The 23581-nt window shown below is 36.6% G+C and overlaps 2 protein-coding genes across 2 annotated transcripts in view; one reads left to right on the top strand and one right to left on the bottom strand.

The window, feature by feature from the left end:
* Positions 1-21886, bottom strand: part of LOC115622560 (protein FAM49B) — a 31280-nt gene extending 9394 nt beyond the window's left edge. The window contains exons 1-2 of the mRNA XM_030516531.1: positions 21722-21886; positions 20487-20802 (exon numbers count right to left, since the gene is read on the bottom strand). Of these exons, the coding sequence (XP_030372391.1) occupies positions 20487-20669 (183 nt within the window). The 5' untranslated portion in view covers positions 20670-20802; positions 21722-21886. The remainder of the gene's footprint in view (positions 1-20486; positions 20803-21721) is intronic.
* A 211-nt stretch (positions 21887-22097) lies between these two features.
* Positions 22098-23581, top strand: LOC115622830 (ankyrin repeat and MYND domain-containing protein 2). The gene is made up of 3 exons (XM_030516908.1): positions 22098-22388; positions 22452-23222; positions 23278-23581. The coding sequence occupies exons 1-3, from the start codon at positions 22182-22184 to the stop codon at positions 23512-23514; spliced, it is 1215 nt and encodes a 404-aa protein (XP_030372768.1). The 5' UTR covers positions 22098-22181; the 3' UTR covers positions 23515-23581.

Consider the following 23581-nt stretch of genomic DNA (forward strand, 5'->3'; position numbering starts at 1 on the left):
GTTTAATGGTAGATAGACGATTGTTTAATTATCTAGGCAGATGGAAAGTCAGATATGCAGCCCCAGCGGGAAAACAGTTTTGGGAGTGAGCCCTACTCCCTGTCATGGACTCTGAACTATGTTGGTTCGCATGCCAACTATAGGCCATAAGCGCCTTATCGAGCTCTAAACATTGGTGCTTCGTTTGCGTAATCTATGTTGGTTTCTTTATGTAAAACAGCAACTGTAGATGGCACGCCCGCATAATTAGTGTTAACTACATGCATAGGTACATATACATAGATATATCAAAAGCATGTATGTATGCACAAGTAGGGCTTGTTGGAAAAGCAACACCTTAATTAGGCAACAGTGTGTGTTGCAAGTATCGCGTGTTGCAGTCGAATTTTGGACTGCCCCATGACACACATTAGCCAAGTTACACATTAAGCTGATAGGTATTAGCATGAATTTAAGGATTATTTATAGGTCGACTCGGCTACCAACCAATCTGGCATGCAAGTTAGGCACGCCTCAGTGCTTCGCACACACACACACACACACATACGCACAGGCACACACATAGTGCTGAACGTCTAGGCATTTTTTCGGTCAAGTTTGTATGTTTGGTTTATTTTTGGTTTGCACACCTTTTTGCCTTTTTTCAGCGCTCTCCTGCACGTGTTGTGTGTTTATAATTAAATTGCTGCGCATATAAACAATCCAGAACACACGGACACACACTCCATAACACACTCAGACAACTTTGTGCTTTATCATAATGAAAATGCAACTGTCTGCAGCTAAATCAAATGCCTTCAACATTGTTTTGTTTGCATTTTGTCCGACTGTTTTGTGCTGGCATTTTTTGTACATCATTTACACCTGTCTGTAAGTCAAATCATGTCCTTGGCCAGCAAGACAGATGTTGTTGCGGCTGTTGTTGTTGTTGTTGTTGCTGCTTTTCTAGCTTTATATGGTCTGTCGTTGCACTTGAAGCTGCATAAATACATAAAGAGAAGGAAAACAAACAAACAAACATTTACAAGTTATTTCCACCTCCGCCATCCCCAACTTCCCATCCCCACCTCCATTGCGTCCACAGCTCCATCGTCTTTGTCGTTAGGTTGCACATACACTGCATTGTCTTGTTTACGCCAGCGACTCTCTAAGGACTCTTATCATGAAGCACTGCATCACAACGAAACGGAAACGGGGGCGGCAGGGTGTGGGCGCGCCAAGGCAGGCCAGGCCAGGCCCAAGCACAGGCATTTCAAAGAGCTAGATTGCTGGCCGAGATTGTGCGCCTGCAGGCGGCAAGACTCAATTGCAATGTGTTTAGATGTTTAACTTTTTACAACACATGGCCAAGTGTCGTTGCCTGCTGAAGCTTGGCGAATGCCAACTCAGTTTACTGTGGAACAAACAAATCCGCAAAAGGCAATAAAATACACCTTCTTGGGTTCATTCATCCAAAAGAATTTATCAAAATAAGACTTCTACAGTATTCAAAATTACTGATCCCATCTCACATTTCTTAATCATGCAAGACGCCTCACAAAACGTGCAAAAAATAAAAAATATTTATGATGGATACAAAATTAATATTGAATTTCGAGGGTATCCTTTACCATGCATCCCTCTTTTTTATATATGTAAGTAGCTGCTATAGAACAGATCGGTAGAAAAATTACTCTTAGTACCAAAAACTTTGAGTGTTCCATATTATAAAGTTTTATTGAAATCTGTACCTAATATCCAAAAGCTTTGTTTTTGTTGTGGCAGAGAAGATGGAAACAGGGCATATGAGAGTAGGGATATAGCGGTATAGCTGTACGGCTGTACTCTGATAAAATTCATTTTTAATAATATAAGTAAATGCCCAAAAACTTATACAAATTTTAAATTGAAAAAAAATTATAATTCTAGAGAAGTTCTTAAGCACAACAATGCAATTATTTCAGAAAATTCATTTTATTTCCTGACCGTTCGCTTCTCTGTGGACGGTTGGAGTTGAGTTTTGATATTTCATAACAATTTTAGTGATCTATTCCAATGTGTCGAGCTTGGACTGCAGACCTTTTCATTTGCTGACTCGTGCATGCATATTTTTCATGCATTTATCTCGCATCGCGGGCCATGTGCATGTCAGAAACAAAGCACGCTTGGCATTCTCGCGTAGGTGGAGGATGCTCACAACTTGCTTTTTGTCACAGGAAGCTGCCACCCTCTCCACCACTGCGGCTACCGCTTCCGTGCATCATCTGGCAACATTTGTTGATTCATCGCGTTTCTGCATCATTGCAGAGACGGAGCATCGCATAAAAAACAACTTTTATGTGTTCGCTCTCTGCTGATGCCTTGTCTGTTTGCTGCTCTCGCCGCCTACAACTCCCCTCTAAAGGCACGTGCTATAATGTAAGTATGTACGTGTATGTATGCTTGTGTGTCTAAACGGTTTTTCAGAGAAGTTTTCACCCACACTCAATGTCTTAGCAACAACAAACTTGAACTTGTATGACTTTTATGGTGCATGTACGAGTAAAGCGGCAAATGGAAGAGAAAAACCGTTTCATATTATAACTGTTTCTAGTTTTTAATTAACACTTAATGCGCCAAATGCTGCCACTCCACCTTCCCCTCCCCACCCCCTTCCCTTCATCAACATCAATGCGGCTTGGCCACATAAAAGCGCAATCAGTCAGCGTTTCATTTATTCATAGACCAGCAGCCGACCACTTACAATGTATGTACTTGTATGTATGTATATAAGCATGTACATACTTATACATAGAAACAGCATGCATAGTTAATTAACCGACAAGCGAGTCTGCGAATCTCGCTCAATTCTCTTGCTCTCCCTGTGTGCAAATTGCGGCAGATTTTGCAAGAAGTGTCGGTGCTCGTGGTGTTGTTAATTGTAAATTAAATTACAACGCGGAAATGCAGCCTACAAGGCGACAACGACAACACTTTCGCTTGTCATTTGTCTGCCTGATTGTTATCGATGGCAACAGCAATTGCTGTGCAGTGTTAGTTAATGAGTGCAGGCAGACAGACCAAGAGAGGGAGAGAGAAAGAGAGGCGAATGACCCCACAGTTAATGTAATGTAATGTTAATGTAATGTAATGTTAATGTAATGTAACGCGACCCACACTAAGCACAGTGGCAATTGCTTAAGAGCAAAATTAATAATAGAGTATTGCATACTGAAATGGTTGTAGTAGAGCTTAAGCTACCAATAGTTAAGGGACGTATTTAATTTGGCGACTACAACAAAAAATCCTATTTGATGCAAATGATCTATGCCATGTGAAATATTTCAATTACAAATTACTTTGCTGCCTAAATTCCCTTTTTCGAATTTCATTGCATTAGACATACATCTATACTAATATTATAAAGCGGGAAGATTTGATTGTTTGTTTGTTTGAATTGAAAAGGCTCCGAACTTACTGGACCGATTTAATGGATTCTTTTACTGTTGGGAAGCTACACTATCTACGGTTAACATGGGCTATATTATATTTGCAAAAAAGAATGGAATCCATACTAAAACGCCAATAATGTAACCAAAGGTGTAAAAAAATTACCTTAAAAAACTCCTGAATAGCATGCTGTTAGTTCATAATAATCCTCGAAACATTGTCACTTTAAATATTAAGGCAATATTATTCAAATAAAAGATTACAAATCGATCGACAGCGTTATTAATATTGAAGATATTTAAATTCAGTAAACCCTTCTGGACTGGAAATTAAAGCCTTCCAAGCATGTGCAATGGGACGAGGCTGCTTATTAAGGAATTGCAGGACAATTTAAGTGTACAAACTATTATCAACGGCCCATCAACTAGCTCATATAACGAGGATACCGATGATCCCATTTGATCATTTATATGGATTTAATTCCGGTAGTCCCAAGGCCAAGCCTTCGAATTAGTAGGGATCGACATACGAAAGCAATTTTTTACTGAAGGTTGACCTACCACGGGTCGGAGCTCCTAAAAATCAATTTATTTTGCTACTACAAAATAAGACATCAAATATCTTTTACAGAGAACCTCTGACCTAATAAAGAATAACAAATAAATCTAAATACGAACAAAAAATCATTAAAATTACGAATATGTAGAAAAAATATATTCCTCGGAAATGCTTATAATCAGAAAAACAACCGTAAAATGTACGTGCAAAATGTCATCAAGTCTCCATCTAGGCAAGATAAATGGGAAGAAAAACAAGAGGAAGGACGCCCTACCGTTTTTGGTAGATTTTCAAGAAAAGTACGATGACAAATATGAATTGGGTTCACATTTAAAACCATGGAGAGCAAAAGGTGGGACCGACTCAAAACGTTCACTTTGTTTCTAGTCAATATTACCGATCAATTAATTTCAATAACTTTTATTGTTTACATTTCTAGCTAGCTTAAGCGAGATCCACTGTACTTATGATATCGTTTTTTGTTGCACATGTTTATTAAGCGCCGGCGTTTGCCTAATCAGGAGATTGCAACCGCATAGGACCTTTGCCCACAATGCGAGCGTGTGACGCTAAAGAAATAAATAAAAAAAAGTGTTTAAACAAGCAAGCAAGCAACAGGAAGGCGTGGGTGGTGAGTAAATACTCGTTGTTGTCATGGCGGAGACGCATGCATGAAATGCCTCTCATAAATGCCACACAAAAGTTGCACATTCTTTTGTGCTTGTGCACTTCTACTACAAACATACATGATGTTGGGGCAGCACAGTTGTTATTGCCGCAAAATTTCAACTTTTGCGACCACAAAATGTGCCCATGGGAAATGCAGCTGGCAGCTTAGCTTATGTTTCCTATTATGCTGACAGGAGAAGGGCCGACAGAGTTCTGCTGCTGGTTTTATTTCAATTGTATGGAGTTGTTAAAACGTAACTGCTCTTGACACTTGAGAACTTAAAGTTTCAGCTGCCACAGCAATTTATCAAATAAGAGTATCAATATGCAAAAATCCCTCAAAATGTTTATCAACAGTCAGCTGTGTGCACTCACCAAGCCTAAAAATCAACAAATAAAAAATGAACTTGGCATTCAAGTCACGTTAAATATTGTAAAATGAATGAATGAATCAAATACAGCAATATGCAAAAAAAAAGAATCAGACGATATGACGACAAATCAATGCAAATTAATTCCAAGAAAAACACTGAAACATAATTGTGAAAAAAATAAAAGCAAAGCACACTTACAAAAAATGAAGAATAATTTCGTTGAAATAACAAAAAACGCACTGGACTGTTATATACTCTGAATATAAACGTATATACATAAAATATAATAATCAAATGCTATACGAATATATGCGTAACTATTGAAATTTATATCTTTTCGGTCATATAATATTTTTGAACATTTTTTAATGAAAATATTAATGAAATACATGATTTTTAAATTAATTTCTGTTGTTCAAGTATAAGATAAGATAAATTATGGCGTAGATTCCAAAGATAGCGTAAGTTTCGCTCACACTAGTTTCTCAGATACTCAACTATGGATATGTATTATTAGCAAAAGATTTAATTTATTGTAACAAAATTGATCAAGATGCAAATAGGATTCATTTTCTGAAAATGGTTTTTTTGTTTACTAGATAAGAGGGTTAGGATTAATTTCTCTTTTGAAAGCATTGATCCTTACACTATCACAAAATCAATACGAGTATACCCATGCAGTCTGTGAGATGCATAATATTAAAAATTCTGTGTAGCCGCGATGACTGTTAATTTCTCATCGTTCATTTTTAATAAGAGAAACAGCGAAAAGCCAAAGGGCGTTGTAAAATGAACAAAAAGTGAAATGTGAGTGAGGAAAATAGGCAACAATAGCAAACATGGGATGGTTGTAAAGCCCAAAGGAGACTCACTGACGCCTGAAAAAACTGACAACTCAGCTGTCTGACGATGACGACGAACTCAACAAGCACACAGACAGTAAGTCGCCGGCGACCGTGAGGGGTATTTTTAGGGCTGTAGAGAGAATCAACAACAAAGTTGCAAAAGCAGTGCTCACTAGTTTCCCATAATGAACCCACCATGGAGCACTGGACTATGGGATAGGGTGGACAGTAAATTTGATCACAAATTATTTTCCAGTTGTAATGAAGCAATGCTTATGTATTTCAAATTATATCACAATAAATGCACCAAAGAATATATTAAAGTAATCAGTTGTAATCAGTTTGCAATGCATTTCAAACAACAATTAGGCACAGCTCTAGCTGCACTTTAAGCCAAGTTTAAGATTTTCTTGTATTTAAAAGTATATGAGACTTAATTGGTAAGTCTCATATACTTTTAAATACAAGAAAATCTTAAACTTGGCTTAAAGTGCAGCTAGAGCTGTGCCTAATTGCCAATTGGAGTTTCACAGAAAATGTACCACTTCACAAAAGTGTTCGAATTATTTAAAATATGTGAAATATTGATGCAATATAAAGTATTATTATTTAATGTATGATAGGTTTAATGTAACACCACTATTAAACTATCAAAAACAAATCATCCCTGAAAGTGAAATGTAAACATGTTGTTTAATTTTGTGGATGTGTCAAAAAGACTGGAATTTTTGTCTCGCCCGCAGCTTTAATAGAATTAAAAAACTTAAGCTCAAAATATCTAAACACAAGAGACCACGCTTAGAACTTCCTAAACCAAAGAATACCTTTATATAAATAGCAACGTTTTTTATTTAATTTTGTGAGAAATTTTTAATTTCAATAAAAATTCGCTCAATCTAGTCCACAGTGTGTTGGACTGAGCCAGCCACTGAGGCTTTATTTTCTTCATTATCAAAAGTATTTCATAACAATTTGTAGCTCATTTTTACAATTCTTCCGCTTATGCGTTCCCAGCTTAGGCTTCTGAATTAATTATTCAATGGTCAGCTAGTGGAGAACACAAACATGACGACCGGGTCCCATTGAATACGAGTAGGCGTTTCTTGATATCAAGAACAAAAACAGCAACAACAACAAAGAACACCAAGTTATTGCAAAACCTAACCATGCCTGTTATTGTTTCTTGTTGTAGAATTGCTGACACAGTGAGTATAGACTGCATATGTATATGTTCGTATACGATATATATTCGTGTTCGTGAAGCTTTGTGACTCACACACTGATCATTGACTGGTTTCTGCGGCATCTACGATATTTAACCCGTCATTCGGCGCTTTTGTTGTGGCGTGTTATGAGAAAAAGGGTAATTTACAATAGAGATTTGCACAAGAATGCCACCGCATCATTAGCCAAGTCAATCTGCAGGTGATGTAAGGCTTTATTAATAGGCTATCTCGTAACATGCCACTGCCAGGGAAAAGTGAACGCTGACAATTTTCACGAGAAAATAATCTGTATATAGAATGTCGCCTTATTAAGGCAATGAAGTGCGCACTTGTTATAATTAAGCATAAGCGTTGAGCAACAAAACAAATACAACAAACAGTCAAACTTCTATAAGTTAAACTTTAGATCGATTTTATTAGTAATTAAAATTCTAGAATGCAATGAAACTACTTAGTAAAAACGGACTTCTATAAGTTAAAGTTTAGATCGTGCAAGGGATTTTTGGAAATTATTTTAATAGTAATTAAAAATTTAATATGTAATGAAACTACTTAGTAAAATGAATTTAATTTCATCAGGAATGATTAGAAAATAGAGTACTTTTATTCTAGGTATTTTCTGCAACAAGAAGTAAGGGTCTATTAAGAACATAAGATTTTAATAAACGAACAAAAATTCTATTTCAAAACAACCATTACTCAGTGTTACCAATGAAAAAACCAAAACAAGTCACTATTAGTTTTTGGAACATTTTCATGTACCCGTACATACATTGTTATTTATAAGTATGAACACTTACTGTGCTTAAAATATATACGCATAATAACAATATTAACCACAGCTGAGAGCAGCGCTCCATTGTGAATCATATATGCCCAGTCCCATAAATTGTGGCACAGAAGCGGTGGCGGACGTCGCAGACGGGAGCGCTGACTGATTGGACATACGCGATGGCACAATGGTTCACTTGTAGAACAAAGGAATTCAAGTCCCAGTCATGCCTGCACTAATTTAAGCTAAATGCTCGTATGTAAATAAACCGCAAATGAAGCGTAAATTATGTTAACATGCGACTATTTATAATGGAGAAGGCCATGGCTTAAGTTTTTCAAGGCCCACAATGTACGCATACACGCACAATACACATGTATGTATATTTATAGGCTTAGGCTTACGACCAAGCTGTGCCCAGCTGGTTGGGCTCCACACTCTGACGCACACATCACGAGTGTCATAATTTGCCATTAGCCACAAAAGGAAAAGCTACAAAACCAGAAACAACAAGCCATGCACCATAAAGATAAGATAATCCATGCACATGTCAATTATCAATGTCAGGCGGGCATTCGGCGAGGCAGCAAGTGATAGATTGGCCAGAAAAGTGAGTGTATTTATCGTCCTCTCTCTTTCTTTTTGCTTTATTATCGAATTATAATGTATCCAGGCTAGAGATGGGCACATAAAAATATTTTGCTATCAGGAAAATTGGGAAACATTTAAATAAACTACATAACTCTTTTGTGGAATACGCTTCAAATTAAAATCGGAATTTATGTATAAGAGCTATGTAGATTAACGAAATTTTCGAATATAATGTATGTATGACCAGCAGTATAAGCAGTATACACCTAGTTCTGTTTTTACACGGTAGATTGGTACCAGAAACAACCGTGTAAAAAAATAACATTGATCATATGCAAAAATAGATGATGATTTCTTATCTCTAAAGAAATATATATGCAATTTTTAATTTTCAATCCGTGTTATATCAATATCGTGTTAAAAAAAGGCCGTGTAAAAATATAAGTAAAACAAAATAGTTAAAAAGGAGCTTCTCTTAGGTTAGAAAACATAGACAACATTCCACTTTATTTGTGCAGAAAATTCGTCAAAAATATTTAACATGCATTTAATATTTAGAAGATTTCCAAAAAATTGTTGGTTCACCATTTGTGTGTCTTTTAGGATCACATCGAGAATTCAAACTGCATGCACTGCTGGGGGTTCCATACATTGACGCAAATATAAAAAGCTTATTGATTGCATTTAATTATCTATACGCCTCCTCCTATCTGTTATCTCCATATCACTGTCAAAAGTGACGTTATGCCCCAACCTCAGTTCTTATTCTGCTGCGCGTGGGAGTTGTGCAAGCAACATTTGCGATTCCATAGAAGTGCAAACGGACAAATGTACAAACAGCAGAGTTTGTGTGTGTGTGTGTGTGTGTGTGTATGTGTGTGTGGGGGTGTTTGCTTGTTTGTTTGTTTTTTAATAATAGTTACGTTACTTTTGCTTTCAATTAAGCAAAATAAATCACAATTAACTGCACACAGAGCTCCGTCTCATGCCACCCACCCCATCATCGACTGCTTGAGACAGTGTTGGAAAGCACATGCAGTTGCCGTCACTCGAAATTGGGTTACATACAAAGTAAAAGAAATTCGTACGGCATTTTAATTGACGTCGACGACACACACACCAAAATTCCTGACCTGCCGCTGCGTCATTTCAAATATTTTAAAAACATTGCTGCGAGCACAGTCTCCTCCACAACAATAACAACAGCACAGTAAAAATCTATAAAAAAAATAAAGAAATATTTATATTGTGCAAATTACAGACGCGCATTTATGGCTGGCTCTGTACTCGTATGAGGCATGGCAACATTTGGCCATAAACACGCATTACGTATACGCCGCGTTATTTAGACGTCGCAAAGAGTATGTTTATATTTATGAAAGGAAAAAAAAACACTGTGTAGACGATCGCAGGAGATAATTTACAACAGCTTTGCAATGAATTGGACGAAAAAAGTTATTTGCATTTGTGTCGATGCAATTATTTTGGAAAATTTTTGAATGTATAGATTTGGTCATTTGCCATCCATTGGCATGTAAAACAACTGGAAAATATATATAATTCTCAATCTTTCAAAGCTTCTCTGACTTTAATACTTTATGATGTTAGAAATATTTACAATAAAATAATTTCAAATCAAAATCAAATCTTGAAAATTTGTTTCAAACTCTGTCAGCTATGAAGATTCAAGTGTTTAAATAAATAACAAGTAAATAGTGTAGAGACAAATTAGTAATGAAGCTCCACATTTAAAAATACTATTTAAAAGCTAACACTTCAGCAAAAACCGAAACTGGCACATTCATTGACGCAGACGAGCGTGCAGGCAGTAAGTCAATCGATAATTAATACCTAGAAAGGAATAACAAGGGTTTGCCATTTGTTTTGTTTTCCAATGCATTACATATACTCGTATATTATACAGGCTACAACGAGAAAACATGCCAGTGAGTAGGGATTTGATGTCGGCTCCTTCCCACTCCGTGTGTGTCGCACTCATTTCTAAGCGGCTTAAAAGTCCATAAAAGACGACAAGCAACTGAACCGGCTGGCAACTGGCCATTAAACTAGCCATTGGCATTCTTAAGCGTGCCTTCTAACTATTGGTAGCCAAGGCATTTATTCTACAACAAGTTCAGGTGCTGAGCAAACAAAAGTCCAGACGGCATTTGTCTCAAGTGTGAAGTGATAGAAATGGCGTCCAATGACTTGAGGCCACTTGAGTGCGATAAAAAAAACAGCAAAGACGACCAGACGCAAGCTTATCCTGCCCTAGACAATGACAAATGACACGCTCAGTTGAAATCCAAATGGTTTGAGTCTTGCAGCAGACGGACAATGCACGATAATTGCGTTTAACCTTTAGAGTGAGTTGTGACAAAATCGCAAACACACATATCCCCCAACCAGTCTCAGCTCAATTGAGTCAAATTGCTTAAATTCGGTTAACAAAGCCAAAAGCCTTTGGCATGCGTGCTCAGTGCCACATTAATCAAAGAACCAACAACAACAGCAAATAAACACGTTGGGGCTAGTGTGGGTGCACTCGATAAGTAGCACGCAGCGCGAACATCCCCGGCGGGTGTTAAACCGCAGCAGCATTTGCAATTTTATGCAAAATTTTCGTTTCCATTTCAATTGCCACCTGTCAGCAAACATAATGAGCAACAGGGGCAACAACAACTTCGAGTGCTAGGCACTCAAGTGGGTGTTTCGGGGTGCGTGGGCGTCACACTAAGTGTTTGTATACAACATGTACAGACATACATATGTAAGTAGATGTACTCACACAAGCGAGGTGTGCTTCAAAATTAATTCACATTTTGTAGTTTGACGCACTGTGTTAAGGGAAAAGGGCACGTGAGAACCCATGACTTAGTTATATGTATATAAGAAATGCATATAAAATCGATGTTACTATCAATAGTATAGTCTCTATAGTATCAATGATATTAATAAAGAGTTTAGTTTAGTCAAAACACATTTCTACCAAGTTTTAAACGAAATAATTACAACAGCTACATTAAAACAGCCCACATATGTAGCTTCAAGTTTGTCGTTTGTTTTTTTTTTTTTGGGATAATCAGTTTATAGTAGAGAACGATTGAGTTGTGAAAACTCCTATTATGCGCCGCGAGATAATTTGCGCGCCTCGTTCAGTGCGGAATGTCTATATAATACGAGTGCTAGACAGTGTTAAAAAAGCTGTTCTAGCTTTTGGATCGTTTCTGGTTCCTTGCATTTTCTGCATCTGATGTCCCACCTTCTAGGCACTGTTCCAGCCTTCGTCCAACAATTTTTCTAAATCATTCATTCGTTGTTCTAATCGCAAGAGATGGCTTAAGGAAAGTATTTCCTATTCTTTAAGCACACCCTGTATGTACGAATATATGGCAATAAAAATAGGATCGGACAACGTTTGGCCTCAATGAATGATTGTAAGATATATACAAATCCACTTGTTTACTTTTAATTGTGCGTTAATTTCGATTTCGCTTTGCCTCCATCTTGAATTTGTTTTAGATTCATGCAAATGACGTAGAAACTACAAAAATAAACAAGATATGCAGACACTGTAAACAATCATTCCGAAAAAGCCATTAAATTTCATAATTAACGATTAGCAAAAAAAAAATATATATATATATATATATCATTGAAAGTGAAATGCGTAGTCAATAAATGATGACAAATCAGAAGAGAAATATCGTACCTCGATACTTGAGATAGAAGTATTTTTATAAGACCTTGCTGTCTTGAAATTGCAAAGGTCTGAAATGCCGGTCTAAGGTCAAAAATAGATGAGTTTTCACAAATAAAAATAAGTGTTATTATATTCTTTTAAGATAAAGTAACAATTTTCTATAATATAAAATAATAAATAATAATAAAATATTTCTATATTTTCGGTCCAGTTAAATATTAATCAGATATTACACTTCTCTAACGTATATTTTCTTTAGATTTTCAGATACCCTTTTCAAGCAGTCAACAGAGATGTTATCATTTATTTAACACGAGTTCTTTGAATTGAAAGATCTTCTCCATATTACAACGCTTGTGCATTTGTAGATTATTCAGGGAGTTTTAGAACTCATTAAAAAAGTATCAACAGATTTTTAAAAAAACTTAGTACATGTAGAAAGCAGCTTCCATTTTTCCACTATATGCATTTTCTTTGACTAATTTTGTATAACTTGAAAACAAAAGCGTTTTTTAATTTATTCCCAAAGTTGTAGTTTTTTATTGTGTTTTGAAAGACAATAATAGATTGTTAAAGAGATTAGTGGTGTAGCTCTTCAGAATTGTGCCAAAAACACAACTTTTCTCCTTATTCCTCTATTAGCTATAACTATGATGATATAATTGTATAATAATACATATGTGTGTGTAAAAATTTATTTGCTATCTACGTGGTTAAGTTCGATGGGTCAGACAGCAAAGCAACGCTTTTTCTATGTAACAGTAAGTAATTGAAATTGAAAATGCGGAAATTGAATTGTCACATCGTCAATGGATGACCATTTCTGGCAAGAGAGCGTTAAAACATGGGCACAAAAGCAAAGGAAAAGGGCTGCATATACACACCTACATACTATACTCGTATATGCCAATACATATAGTATATATTCTCCCTCTCTTTGCTCTTCTAATATGGATACAGTGATTACTCAAAAAATAGGAATATAATAATTTTTTTTTTGAGTAATTCGCTTGGCCATTTTTATGGATTTTTAATAAAAAATCAACTAACATTATTTGTCATTATTAGACATTATTTGCTGATATTATTTTTTACCGTTTTTAATTAATTTTAATTTTGTTTTAGATTAAAGAACATTAGTTGCTGACATTTTTTGCCTCGTTTTTAGGACTCGATATACTTATTGTTTATTTGTTACAAATTGTTCATTTCAAACCATAAAAAGTTCTGTTAACTGAATGGATTCGGGCGGCAACTGTATAATCGTATGTAAGTGCCATAAATCGGCCTACAAAAACCAATTTTATAATACAAAATGGTTGACGACGAGCACGCAATCACACTCGCACTCACACAGCTGCACCTACAATCATAATAAGCGCGCCCTCACATGACAATTATATTGACTGCCTGAATGACTGCATGACCGACTGAGTGACTGACTGGCCAAGCTGACCAACGTGTTTCATGGCCGGAAGTGCGCCAGCGCGACTCTTTATTTTATTTGTCGATTCCCCTTTTTTTTTTGCATTCGCGCACATCGTTCAACATTCTGTATTCCTGTTCGTATTCGTTGATGGAACTGTTGGCGCGTGGTTGGGTGGGGATGAGGTTGATGAGGGGGAACTATGCAGCAACAGGGTCTCTGGTCTAATGACTGTTCATTTTGTTATTATTGTAATGCCTATTGTCGCAGCTGGCATTAAATATTTAAGTGTATTTATGAAAACATGCCTATGTTTGTCTGCATGAAGTTAATTTACTTTATATGTGGAGCGCTCGCCTCCGAAATGGGTCGACTGTTGACAACTAGTTAGGGCTAGGGCTCATTATTTATGGGGAAACATTTATTTGAATACTGTGTGGGGGGACTTGTTATGGAAACTGTCGGCTTGACATCAAACTACACAACTTAAAGAGCTAATTGTCGGTATAAAACACAAGTTAATACTCTTTAAATGACTCTCCAGATGGCTTTTAAGCTTCGAGTATCAATGTCGGACGTAAAAATTGGTTAGCAAGTAAAAAAAAAAAACATCCGTTTTATTAACATACAGAACTTGGACAGCTACAAGTATTCACACTTTTAATTTCAGTTCACACTCTACAGAATAATCGTGTTGTTGTGGTTTGAAAATATTAACATTAATTTGAAACACAATCAGCTGTACTTTGTTTTTATTATTTATTACTAAATTCAGCTCGCTTTGTTTTGAGTCTTCATTTAAATTCGACTATTCTAATTTCAAAAGTTAACATTTTTTAACCCTTCATGTGAGCTGGTTGGTTCACTTTTCCAAAGAATATATATGTTTACTAATTTAATCTGACACTTTAAGTACTAATATTTAAGTTGAAGTATGTTATCGGTCAAAGCCAATTTCCATTTATTATTAAAATCAATAAAGTAATCTAGTAGTAAGTGACATGTGGCTGTGGTTTGGTGTATTACCTAAATTCTTATTCAACTGAAGATTATATAATTTTTGTAAATTGTTGTGGAAAGATGTTCTGAAGATGTTCCTGCTGCCTGGCACCATTTTATTTGTTATGCAGTTGAGTTAATATGTACTCTAAATAAGTAATTGCCTCAGATCACGAGACAATATTGAAGATTTCTCATTATAATTAGAAATAAAACCAAAAGAATAAGCGCTTTGTGTTAAGTAAGTAATAAAACCCAAACTATTAGCATTTAAATATGTATAAAGAATGTATAGTTATTTAAAACATATACATGCATATATAAATTTCAAAACATAGCTTACAATTAGTAGTTTTAGTTCTTTTGCTTTTGAGCCTCCGCAGGGTCAAGCTCTTCACTGTCTGCAAATACTTAATGACTCAGTTTATATACGGGAAACTTGTTCAGCAAACATTATGTCACATTTAAAAGCACTTCATAGCTACACTCATACATACACACACACAATACACATGCTGATGTACTTCACACATTTACAAACAACAACAACAGACAACAAAACCGTATTGCCCATTAAAAAAAAAAAATACAACGATTACACTATAGCTCTGTGGCTGTTTTGTTCGCTTTTGCAGTCAAGGTTGCGGGTCTTGGGTTACGAATGTGTATTATCATCTGTTCGGCATATGCAAAAATATGGTTTTCATTTCACATACATCTGTAACATATGTACTATGTATTACTGAGCTAGTGTGCCTTTGTTTTAGTTAAAACCGCATTGTTGGTTAACTACACAATCAGCGCGCAAATATTTATTGCATTTTTCGCTCAATGTACAAAAAAAAAAATCATAATAATAGATAAGATTTCTAGATTTGAACTATTTGGTATATATTTATTGTGCAATATAATTCCTGTTTGATTAGAATCTATGAACATAAATGTAATAGAATCGAACACTGTGCCATATAAACAAACACATAGTTTAAATTTTCAAATTCTGTAATCATATATAATAATACTTATACAGGCTCATTTCTTTATGGGAAACAACAAAGTTTACATATTCTTTTTACAAAGAAGTATAATGTTTTGGTCATTTCAAAAATTTGCCACTAAAATACGAATTTCGGAACAGGCCGGATTGTATTATTTCAAAATTTCAATAGGTTAGTTTAGGGTTTTCGTACACATGTTCTGTTCGAAGATTCCCCATTAGTTTTCAACAGTTTCTTTAGTTAGAGATACAGAGGAATTTGTAAATAACTAATTTTTTCTAAATATAGTCAGTTATTGTGATCATACGTTTCTTTAAACTTCTGAAAGGATGCATTAGAAATACGTTTGTTTGACGGATTGCTCATAAAAAGTATACACGTAAATCTATATAATTATTCATTCAAACAGCATTGGGAAGAGCCCACATTGAATACATTATGAATTAATTTCAAACAAAGTTTAATTAAAGAAACTTGTTTTCATTCCTTAAAAGATGATAGAAATAACCAATAAAGCTCTATAGTTTCAAATAAACCCATTGTAGGGCAAGTATGTGAGCCGCAGGATATAATCTTAGAATCTCAGATTGTTAAAATGACTTTATAATTACAGCTTTCCAAACCATCTTTAAATTATTATTTCTGCGATATCTCACAAACATCTTTTTACAATGTCGGTAAATTGTTGCACATGTGTATACTATAGATATTTCTATTTCAATTTCAAGTAGTACATAGGTTATGATTCTTTTTTTTTTTTTTTTTGGTGACACACATCTGTGCTGTTTTTTATCTCAAAGGCGTGCATACTGACACACATACACAAGTACGAAGAGTACATATGTTCATGTGCCTAAATGTGTATATATTACAGTTATTGCTTTTGTTGTTATTATTATTGTATGTAGCGTGTGTGGTGCGCACTTAGTTGTTGTTATTATTATTTTGTGGTATTTTGTAGCGCCACACACACACACACACACACACACACACACAGTGGTTTCATGAGTCTTCTCTGCTTGTGTTGGGCCTTTTGTTGAACACAGTTTATTGTTGACTGACTGACTAACTCAGTGACTGAGTTTTGTTGTTATTGCTATTGTTGTTAGTGGTTAGTTCATGTTGTTGATATTGTTTGTGTTGCACACAAAAGGCGAATTTGTTGATTTAGTTGGCTTGTTTGGCTGTCTAGTGCTTTGACAATACAGCCTTATAAATCAGTTGCAATAATGATAATGATAACAAAAACAACATGATAAACAACAAGCTTGTTAACATTTTACACATTAAACATACGTAAAACGAATAAACACATAAGCGCTACAGAAAACTTGTCGAAATAGTAAACAAAACAATGTTAGTTCTGAGACTTAAAAGGAGACTCTCAAATGTGTAGTTGATCCAAAATATCTATGCAAACATATGGAAAAGATTTTCATTACAGGTATTATTTGATTAATAATCAATAGTTTTCTTAAGTCATATTTAGAAAATCTGAACCGAATCGTAATTGACATTGCCACAAATGTTTGGATGTTGAAGAATTGATTTGGATTAAGATAGCCATATAAATCGGTAGTAATCTATGACATTTATACCACAATCACATTATTTCCATGATCCCCAATTAACGTTCATAAAACCTGGATTGTTAGAATTATTTATGAAGTTGAGAAGCAGTTAAAAATTAAAACAAACTTAATATGTGTATGGACTAGAAGAACCAATATAACCAGTTTAAAGACTCTACTTACAATAGCTTCATATATACAGGCGTACAGACAGACATACATACATTTTTCAAAACTCATTCATGCTGATAACTTATTTCATTGATACACGATTATAGGATATAGCAAACGATGTATAAACTATAATGTGTGGACAAACTTAAAGTACGTACAGATATCATAAATTTTAGCATTAGGCTTAAAATTGTTTGTAGGCTCTCTCGCGCACTCTTTTTAAGCTGCCGTCGACATGAAACTGGAAATATGAAATCACAACTATGGCTACCAACAACAACAACGCCGCACAGTTTTCACTCTATTTATAGAGCAGGCACAAAACAACAATAACAACAACAGCAAATGGGGAAAAAAGAAGAAAACAAATCAAAAGCAAAGCGCAGAACGCGAAGTTTCAATTTTTTCTCGCTTTTTGGCATCAGGCCAAAAGTTTTCTGTGCCACGGCTCACAACCAGTTTGTTAAGCAGCCAAACCACCCAACCACTCAAACACCCACCCACCCACAGAGCAGCAAGACCAAAAACCGCGCCACTAAAAATTGCAATGAAAATAAACACACACACACACACACACTTACAAATGTATACTCGTATATTCGCAAACTCGAACATTAAGCGAATTTTAAGTAGATGGTTTGGTCAGTGGTTGTTTGACTAGCGTTAAGGAAGCAGGGGGTTGGGGGAGGTAGTGGGGTCATTCATTTGAATCTGGCTGGTATATTCGCTAGCTTTTAAAGGGTTAAATGGCTACGAGGTCGCCTTTGTTATGCGCTTTTTACCTCACTGACTGGGTCAGACAAAGGAAATGAGCTCACTGGTATACATTTTCCAGTTCATTTGCGTTGATTAACGCCGCCGCCCTAAACATACATATATGTACATACATAGGTATATCTGTTTGTTTGTTTGCTTGCCTGCCAATTAATAATTTGGCTTTGCCTGTCAATTCCAACCCCCCAACGAGAATAAACGTAAATATTGAGGTAGACATGCAGACACACATGCGTCAGGAATCGAACCTATGCTAAGTCTTGACTCTTTGACAAAGGTTGGCTGGCGCCAGCCAAACTTTTTAATCAAGTTAAAATAAAGCCACAATAGCAATTAGTGTAGGAAAATTGTGCAATCTGTCTACGCATATTTTCTTATCTTTTATATCCTTCTTTTTCTGCCAATGGCGTGTAAGAGGAGTGTCCGGGATCATAGGGTGGTTCGAAAGGGTTTGAGCAAGCTGGAGCAGTGCCTTCGTCAATATACTAATAACTGCATTCATTCGAAAACAGCACCATAGTAACTGAGCATAAGATGATTAGCACTCAGGTGAAGAAGTTTACACATTAAGCCAACATTTTTGTTATGCTTTGAAATGAGTTGTTCAAAAAATATATATTTTTTTTAATTGTAAAATAATATTAGGATTTAAGTGTTCTTCAAAACATTGCACAGTATCGGTGAAATAAGTAAACTTCAAAATGATTGATCATTTAAAAAAATACAAACAAAATAGTCGCGCTATTTAGATAAATTTAGCGAATAATTTCGCACTTCCGGTTACCTTACTAAGTAATTGAAGTCATTTCTATCCGCAATTAGACTTCTTATATGAAGTTAAGTACGAGCAAACTTAAGGCCTCACGTTTATTTGCTGTTCAGGATATGTTTTCCATCATCACCCGCAAGTCTGGCCAATTGAAGGAAATACATCATCCAATAGTTTCTTATATATGTCATTTTATTTTCATAAAATGTGTTAACAAATTGTAGAATGTTTGACATCTAAAACCAAATAAAGTCAATTTTCCATACAAATTTTCATCGCCATTTTACCCCATTTACAGATCGAATTCCCCCTGATCAATATAAAGAAACCTAATCCCCAAATTACAGGGCAGCGGTTGAGAGTCTTAAAGTTCTATAAAACATTTATATATACAAATATAAATTGTATAATTTTTATTATGTAGGCCCTAATATCAGCATTCTTGAAACCTATTTCCATTTCGCAAAACAGACCCTTATAGAAACACTCAGAAACTGTGATCTGTTTCATAATCTTGCTCGATACTACTAAGCTAAACATTAACTAAATTTATAAACATTACAAAACGTGTGGGACTAGTGCTGACTAATAACAGAGACTTAAGCTTGGATAACCAGTTGGCTTGTCAATAGCAATCGGAAAAGAAATTCGTTAGTTATGACGTCAAACCTCTGATTATATAGAGTCGACCATGCGGGCAATTCGCCTGCGACATATGCGTGAGTCAGCTGGCATGTGAGAGAGCGAGCGAGTGAGAGACTGAGCCGCTAACTGATATTGCCTCGATCCAAGTTGGTTTTGCTTTCCTCTTCATTATTATTATTATTATTATTATTTTTGCGACGACAAAGGTTAAATGGTCAATTTGTTGTCGCCTATTCTCACATTTTAGTGAGCTGTGCGCTCTTTTTATTGTTTGTCGTCGCTGTACTCGTAAAAGCTTTCTTTCTTTCTGTCCACTCAGCCAGCCAGTCAGTTATCAGTTAAGATCATTAAATATTTAAACGGTGCTTTATTTGGATCGCGCCAATTGTTGGGTGTGTGCAAATTTTCATACTACAATCTCAAATTTGCTTAAAGCCGCTTAGAAGACAAATGCGCAAAGGTAAGCAGGAAAAGGTCGAGAGCAAACAAAATAGCAAACGAAACGTGCCTTTCAGTTACACTTGAAAAAACTAATATTATTTGATTCGACCCAAAAATTGTAAAAATTTTATCTTCTTAAAATGTTTCTTGATTCGCCTTAGAGACGGTGAAGCGATTTAAATTAACATATTATTTCTTTTTAATATGCGTTCAACATTATTTAAAGTGTTTGAATTTGGCAAAATGTTTCCCGGTGTAAGCCAAAGAGCACACAAAACGAAAAGCTGGCCAATTAGTTTTGGCCATTTGTGCTCAATTTATAAGTCTTTAACAATAGCTACTAAGAATGTGATGTTCCGAGCAAACACAAAACCACAAAAGATTCGCAGAGCTTTGGCTGCCACTTGGAACCGGTTGCGTCTGAGGAGTCAAAGCGGCTGGTTTTTCCCAAAACTAAGGCTATGATGGATGCGCAAACGATGGGCTGCAGAATTAGCAGCAACAACAACAATAACAAAAGAGGAAAAAAGTCGCAACACTTACCTTGTAAATTTGTATCTCCTCGAGCACCACTTCCGATTCCTTCAGCACGCGCTCCACTTCCTCGTAGACAGCACGTTCTGTTTCTGTGGGCGCGGCATTCTCGAAGTCCAGAAAAACATCATAAGATTTTGCAGCGCAACAATTTGAGTCGTCGCGTGATAGCAGACTCAGAAGTTTGCCCATTTTGTTAAATGATTTATTTTTAGTTTATTTAAACAAAATAATTTTCCTTTTCTCTCCGTTTTTGTTGTTACCAATTAGCACTTTTTGGTTTTATATGTTGTAATGAAGCACTTTTTTAATATACAATTTGTAGCTGTCGAAAAATAAGAAATGCGGGTTGAGTGGAGAAAAAAAACGTTTAACAGCTGCTGGCCACAAATTAACAAGTTGCACCTGTTGGCGCATCAAGGGTTAATAAATTGTGCAGCTAAATGTGATAGGGGGGACCAGGGATCAGCAATTGATGCTGGGAACTTGTTTGTTGGCACAAACGCACACACACACATCTGCCATATGTGTGTGTGTGTGTGGCTCTATGACAAAGGAAAATGTTTTGAATGAAAAACAAAACGCGCAGCAGGGTGGAAAATGCGACAAAACAACAAAAGTCGCTGCTGCACTGTAGAAAATGTTGGACTCCAGCAAGGCTTTGCGGGGGGTGGCAGGGTAGCTAGGGCGTATATGTATATATATATATATGCATGTGTGTTGTTTGATGTGTGTCTGTGCAGGAAGTGATGCCAAAACCTATCGAAATTTGTAAACAATATCGCTGGCAAAACAACAACAATCACATGCAAGGCCAATTTTCATAAATTTATCGCACTTTTCGTTGGAAAAACAAGTTTTCAAGCACATGTATAAACATTAAGCAGCGCCTTTCTGTAATTGCGAAAATAAAAACACACACGTTCTCTTTCATTATTTATATTGCGAATGTGTGTGTGTGTGTGTGATGTTGGTGGCGCCGTTGCCGCCTGCCTTGCCATTGCTTTTGTTTATCTGTACGCCTTATCTGCCTGTCACTTCTCTATTTTATTCCTATTCCTGCTATTTGCGCGCTTATCTGCATTTAATATACAATTTTATTGGTATTATTATTCAACTTTATTTTTTACGGTTGGCAGTGCGTTTAATTTCTGCACGGCCAGCATAGCATTGGAATTTTTGCCAGCACCGTTTCCTCGAAACAGGCAACAAAAAAACATCAAGGAAAAATGCGCGCTTATCACCTTTTTGCACCACGCTCGCGTGTTAGTATGTGTGTGTGTTGCGCCTGCACGCTGCGTTTTAATCGTATCAAGGAGATATTGTGGTTTTTGTACTGAATCATTAATAATCATATAAATGCACTTTGTTACACCATCATCATTTCTTTGCACAATTTTATCTTTTACTTGAATATACAAAAACACGCACCAAAACCCGTCGTAAACGACGCGCACCCACACTCAACGACAGACAAAAACATACTAAATTATCGATATGTGTATCGTACAACATTTGCGCTATTCTTTCAGCATTGCACCGGCAAATGCGCATCGATACACATCGATATGTGTATCTGACCGATTGAAGTGTTGTAAAACATTGCACTCACATCGCTGCGGCACGCGCTGAGCATTTTCTATTTTACAATTTTTGCATTTATTGACTAAACGACTGTGTAAATAGAGCGCCAATCACATCAGCATGACGGAGGATAAAAAGAAGGTACAGCTGGACGATATACAGAAGCTGGTGTTTGAGCGCATAGCTAAAAACGATACGAGCAGCTTTAAACAACTGGTGGTGCAGCTAAAAAATGGTGTCAATTTTGTGGACAACGATGGCATGACGCCGCTCCAGCATGCCTGCTGTAAGGGCAACAAAGATGCTGTTCAAATACTTCTTGACATGGTAAATAGCTACAGGCCAGTTTCCCAAAAGCGAATAGTCGTTAACACTTAATCTTATATACAGGGAGCCGACATTAACTTTAATCAGCATGGCGCAGATTACACGCCTCTGCACTTCGCCGCGCTATCCGGTAACACCCAAGTGTGTCGCCTGCTGCTGGACGCCGGCATTAATGTCAATAGTGTAAACAGTGTCTCACGCACGGCTTCCCAGATGGCGGCATTTGTGGGCAATCATGCCTGTGTGGAGACCATCAACAATTACGTGTCGCGGACCAGCCTGGAGTATTACACACAAGTGCATGGACAACAAAAGGAGCCGTACATACCACCTACACAACTGAAAGCCTTCCACACATTTGTCATTGAGATTAACTTGCATCCAGTACGCATTGCACTTAATGCTCAAAATTTGGGACTACTAAGGCATTTGCCTGGCCTGAGTAGGGCTTTGTCGCTGATGTGCGTAAAGGAGATGCAAAAGACTCACGATATTAATGAACTGCTAGCCTTTAAATTCCACTATTTCGGCTGGATTGTGGCTGAACTGATGCGCTGTGACGAACAGTTTAAGGCGCAGCACAAGGATAAGGCTGGCGAAGGGGATGCAGCCAATAAGAATGATTTCATCGAAGTGTTTGTTAAGCGGGTGCTTAAGGAAAACAAGCTCGGTCAGCTGGACTATGTAGAGTTCACTGTGCGCGAGTGCGCACGGGAATTTCCCTTCCGCGAATGCACGATCTTTAGGCAAATAGCCACGCAATTAGGCTCCAAGGATGCACTGCCCGCGTTGCAGGTTCTGCGAAATGCCATCAACGGCATGCGTGGATTTGTGGTAAGCAACGAAATAGGTTTTGTAGAATTTAATAAACTTCAACTTCGTATTGCAGGACGAGAGCAGTTACTGCAGCAGCTGTGGCCAGGAGAAGCCTGACAAAAAGTGTTCCAAATGCAAGGCCGTCCAATACTGCGATCGCGAATGCCAACGTTTGCATTGGTTTATGCACAAAAAGAGCTGTGCTCGTCTCTTGGCTGCATCTCAGGCAGGAGCTCCAGGGCCACAACTGCCACGGGCGCCTATTGATGCCTCCGAGCTGCGCGAGGAACTGGCCAAGTTGTCAACTTAATATTCCTTTTGAGTTGCATGTGCAATTTAGGTCATACATTTTGTAATAAACATGATTTTATTCAAAA

The sequence above is a fragment of the Scaptodrosophila lebanonensis genome, unplaced genomic scaffold (genome assembly GCF_003285725.1).
Source record: "Scaptodrosophila lebanonensis strain 11010-0011.00,11010-0021.00 unplaced genomic scaffold, SlebRS2 tig00000043-arrow-pilon, whole genome shotgun sequence".
In the NCBI taxonomy this organism is placed as follows: Eukaryota; Metazoa; Arthropoda; class Insecta; order Diptera; family Drosophilidae; genus Scaptodrosophila; species Scaptodrosophila lebanonensis.

What these genes read in the sequence shown, in the direction of transcription:
- LOC115622830 (XM_030516908.1), top strand. Translation starts at nt 22,182, where the DNA reads ATGACGGAGGATAAAAAGAAGGTACAGCTGGACGATATACAGAAGCTG. An exon ending in TTCAAATACTTCTTGACATG is followed by an intron (nt 22,389 to 22,451) that starts GTAAATAGCTAC and finishes TCTTATATACAG; the next exon opens with GGAGCCGACATTAACTTTAA. An exon ending in ACGGCATGCGTGGATTTGTG is followed by an intron (nt 23,223 to 23,277) that starts GTAAGCAACGAA and finishes TTCGTATTGCAG; the next exon opens with GACGAGAGCAGTTACTGCAG.